The sequence below is a fragment of the Plasmodium gaboni genome, chromosome 13, assembly GCF_001602025.1.
Source record: "Plasmodium gaboni strain SY75 chromosome 13, whole genome shotgun sequence".
Taxonomy (NCBI): Eukaryota; Apicomplexa; class Aconoidasida; order Haemosporida; family Plasmodiidae; genus Plasmodium; species Plasmodium gaboni.
The window spans coordinates 672,510-678,076 of record NC_031493.1 but is presented as its reverse complement, the minus strand read 5'-3'; the positions used below and the strand labels follow the sequence as shown (position 1 = coordinate 678,076).

The 5,567-nt window shown below is 16.5% G+C and overlaps 1 protein-coding gene across 1 annotated transcript; it reads right to left on the bottom strand.

Moving 5' to 3' along the window:
* Nucleotides 1-2,195: 2,195 nt before the first annotated feature.
* On the bottom strand, nt 2,196-4,925 carry PGSY75_1319000 (hypothetical protein; the record flags this gene model as incomplete). The annotated part of the gene is made up of 1 exon (XM_018787254.1): nt 2,196-4,925. One exon carries the CDS (start codon nt 4,923-4,925, stop codon nt 2,196-2,198), a length of 2,730 nt encoding a protein of 909 aa, XP_018639996.1.
* Between the last annotated feature and the right edge of the window lie 642 nt (nt 4,926-5,567).

Sequence of the window (5,567 nt, the reverse complement as noted above, 5' to 3'; positions counted from 1 at the left end):
TATGGACAGGGGGGAAATAATTAATATTGTTATATATAAAATCATACAAATAAAAAAAAAACCACGTATTAAAATATATAATATATATTACATTGAATAATCGCAACCCTTTATATATATATTTAAATTTTATATATATATAATAAATATGTAAATATCACATATACATATATAATTATTATACTACAAGTATTTTTTACTATGAATATGTTTTAAAAAATATATATGGATTTACATAGATATAATATATATATATATATATGTATATATATTTACATTTATATATATTAATTTTCACATTAATTTTATTTTTTAGAAGAAAAAAAATATAATAATGTCATAATACAAGAAATCATTTTAATATTATATTATATTACAAATGTATGTATTTATATCATCACAATATATAATTATGTATGATATTTTTTAAATATATATATTATATATATTTATATTTATATCTCATTTATTTAATAAAGAAAAAGAATTTACATAATCTTAATATATATATATATATATAATAATAATAATACAATAATATTAAATATATATAATATTAATAAAAATATATATATGTCATTTCTTTTTTTTTCTTCTTTTTTTTTTTTTTTTTTCATTAATGTTAAAAAAAATATATTTTTATAAAATATATATTATAATATTTTATATTTTTTTATTATATTTATAAATATTAATAAACGTATATTATATATATATAAAAAAAAAATAAGATATTATAATAATAATAATAATAAATATATATATGATAAAATTATTATTTATATTTTTTTTTTTTTATAAATGTTTATAAAAATAAAAAAATGACGGAAGAAATCATGGATTTTTAAAGGGTTGGTAAATATTGTATTAATTATTTTTTTTTTTTTTTTATATATATTAAATAAAAAATATATATTTTTTTTTTTTTTAACATGTAATAATTTTTTATAAAAAATAAAAAATTGAAAAAAGCATTTTAAGAGATATGAAATGCTAATGGATATATATTATATATATATATATATATAATAATATATAACGTATTTTTTTTTTTTTCTTTTTTTAATTTTATATAAATGACCAAAAGAAAAAAAAAAAAAAATACGTATTTAAAAATATTATTCGGTTAACCTTGTTATTTTTATTTTATTATTATATATATATTATATGTATATTTTTATGTATGTATTATATAAATAAAAAAAAACAAGGACGCGACAATTCATATAAATATATAATATGTAGTGAAAAAATATATATAATAAAATATATATACATATATAAATAATATGTTATTATAAATATTTTATATATAATAATAATATAATAATTATTATATTTATATAAAATTATTAAGAAAAAAAAGGATGTAAAAAAATAAGCATTCATTCATATTAATAATAAAAAATAAAAATAATTTTAATAATTATATGATGAGATATATTCTATAATTATATATAATAATATATATATATATATTATATATATTTATATTTTATTTATTTGTATATAACTATAAAAAGAAAAAAAGAAATAAGAACTCATCTATTTTTTTAAAATATATTAAGTACATATAATATATATATATATATATATGTATTTTTTATATATTAATACAAAATAAACAAACATGGTTATTTGTAAATCTATAAAAAGATTAATAAGTATTTGAATATATATATATATATATATATATATATTTATATATTTGTTTTATTTTATCGTGTGCGTTGTTGAAAGGAGCAGGTTTGTTTGTTATATTAATATATTTTTAATCTTTTAAGCATGGTCTATATGAGATATATATTTGAAAAAAAATAAAATAATAAAATTTTCGTATTATGATGATATATATATAAAAATATAATTTCTATATATAATATTTTTATGTTTTTAAATAATATATATATATATATATATATGTTGACGAAAAAAAAAAATAAAAAGAAATATACATATATATTATATATATTATATATATTTATATTTATTATACCCTTTAGAAAAAAATAGATATATATTATGTTTACTTTTATATATTTTATCATGTTGAAGAATATTTTAAAGCACAGCAATGTAGATAATATAAAATCTTTTTTTTTTTTTTTATTTTTTATCAATATGTTGTATATATTTAAGTGTTCTCTCTTCATACATATATATATATATAAATATATTCATATAATAGTTACATTTTAGTTGTGGTATCTTGAGGTGTATTTACTTTTACATTCTAAGAAATTATTTGCTTCTATTTGATTTATATTTGTTTCTATTTGATTTATATTTGTTTCTGTTTTATTTATATTTGTTTCTATTTGATTTATATTTGTTTCGATTTGATTTATATTTGTTTCCATATTATGAAATGAATTATTTAGAGGTAAAGAATTTGCAGTATAATAATTTTCAGTCTGATTAGATACATTATATGAACTGTTCATATATATATTATTTTCTGTGTTTATATTAATATCTGAATTGTTTGTACTTGATTTTTCAAAATTATAATCTTCTTCTTTATTATTTAATTTATCTTCATTTGTATGTTGTGGCATATTCATAGTACTGGTTTTAGATCTTCTAGATAATATATTCATATTATTATTATGTTGATTATTTTTGATATCATTATATTTAGATGAAATATGTTCACATGATCTCATGGTATTCATAATTTTATTTCTATTATTTGTATATGTCCTTGTATATTTAGGTAAGCTATGAATATTATTATGTGTCATCATATTTTCTTTATTCTGCATGTTATTTTTTAAATAATCATAGTTGTTTGAATTATTATTGAACATATTATTTGGATATAAAGAAAAGGTTTTGTTTTTGTTGTTATTATAAGGATTTTCATTATAACTATAATAATTGCAACTATTATAATGAACATTATTATTATTATTGTAATTATTGTAATTATTGGTGTAATTATTATTGTAATTATTATTGTAATTATCATCAATATTATTTATAGCTATGGTTGTATTTAAGTTTGATGTTGAATTATTACTATTTAAATCCACCTGAATTGAATAATTTCCTTCCGTTTTATTATTATAAATTTGAGTATCATAAGAATCATTATATATGATATTATTTTCAAACTGTAATCCATTATGATCATATTTATCATAATTTTTATCATCATCATTAATATCACATTTATATGGTTCTATTATAATGTTATTCATACCTTCTTTATTACAATCATCTTGTTTTTTGTTAGGATCTATTAAATTTATTTTGTCTAGAGTAAAATTTTTTATGCATGCTTGGAAATTATCTAATAAGTTATATACAAAATGAGGGATATTTGATAAGGTTATTAAATCAATAATATGGCTAGTAAAAATTTTAGATACTTCAATACAATATTCTTTAAAACTATACATTCCATTTTCTTCCATATATTCTAAATGATCTCCTATAATATCACAAAATTCAATATATCTTTCTTTTAATCCACGAACTAATTCAGGAAGTGATATCATTTGAATAATAAACTCTTCATTATATTCCTCATTATAATTCTTATCTTTATTTATATTTTCAGACATATTATTCTCATCATTCATAACATATATTTCTGGTAGGTTTTTATAACACTTGGATATACAACGATCTTTTAAATCTTTATATGGAAATTTTGGTAAAGATAATCTATTAGACTTATTTTTTAATATATTATGATTCATAATATTTTTATCTTTATTTCTAATTTTGTATTTATATTTTTCATCTCTTCTAATATGATTATCATCATCCATATCCTTTTCGTCTTCATATATATCTTCTTCATTATATTTCACCTCATCATTATCCTCCTCCATCTCATCATCATCATTATAATTTTCATTTATTTTATTTTTTCTTTCCTTTTCATATTTATTAAAAATATTTCTTATGCCTTCATAAATATTTAATATATGATTGTAATATATTAGATTGTTTAATTTTAAGAAATCTGGCCACTTTATTTGTATATGTTCATTTATATCTTTACATGATATATAAATATTTTCTTTATCATCATAACTATCATTTTTTACATCATCCATATCTTTATTGTTCTTATCTTCTAGTTCGTTTTCTATTATATCCATATTATTATAATAAAGATCTTTTTCATTCATATCATATAAATTATCTAAGGCTTCATTTATTGTATCGATAATCCATATACCTGTTTTTTCAGTTTCTTTCAAAGGGCAGGATCTATAACTCTTATAAATATATTTCATCTGTTCGTCTCTGATTCGTTTTTCTTTTTTTAATTTGTAATGTTTTAAGCTACGAATACGGTCACTTCTAACACTATTTAGTCTATCACTTTTTAGGCTATTTATTTTATCACTTCTAAGACTATTTAGTCTATCGCTTTTTAGGCTATTTATTTTATCACTTCTAAGACTATTTAGTCTATCACTTTTTAGGCTATTAATTTTGTCACTTCTAAGACTATTTAGTCTATCACTTTTTAGGCTATTAATTTTGTCACTTCTAAGACTATTTAGTCTATCGCTTTTTAGGCTATTCATTTTATCACTCTTCCAACTATTCATCTTATCAATTTTAGAACTATGAACTCTATCACTTCTTAATTTATAATCTTCACAAGAATCTTTTTTTTGCATGGTTTTTGTTTTTACTAAATAAGAAGGTCCATTCTTCGTTTGATTATTATCACTTATATAACTTTCTTGATAAGTGTTTTCATCGACGCCACAATGGGATTTAAAAAAATTTTCGTCGAATGTATTATATGTAGAATCTTTTCTTTTCTTATTATTTATTTCATCTATAGAAGAAAAACTTTTTACAGAGGAAGATAATTCATTTTTGTCGTCACGCGAATAATCACTTTTATAATCCAATGAGCTCTCCGCTATATCGTTGATAGTACTACCCCTCATATTGACGTTTCTCAAAAAATAAAAAATATATATATATATATAAATATATATATATATATAAATATATTTATACATATAGATATGTCTACTTTATATTGACTTTTAAAAATGTTGCAATGTCGTTGTAAAGTGATAAAACCTTTTTTTTTTTTATGCTTTCTTATTTTTTTTTTTTTTTTTAATTTTCTCGCGTCTGTATTAAAATGTATGTTCTACAATATATTCCACGACTTATAATAAATATATATATTAATGATATTTTCGCATATATTTTTATCTATATAAAAATATATATATATATATATTTTAATTTTCATATAAGAAATATTAAAATGTAACATATAAAAATAATGAAATACATAATTAAATAAAAAAATATATGTTATTCTTAAATGTATATGATTTTTATATCCACATAAATATATAGAAAGATATACTAAAAAAAAAAGCAACTTAAAAAATAATAAAGAAAGTAACATATATATATATATATAATATTAAAGATAAAAAAAAAAAAAAAAAAAAAAAAAAAGTTAAATTAATATATATATATATATATATATTTTTTTTTTTTTTTTTTTTTTTTTTTTGTTAAAATTTTTTATAAATTATAAATTATATTTATTCTAATATAAATATTAT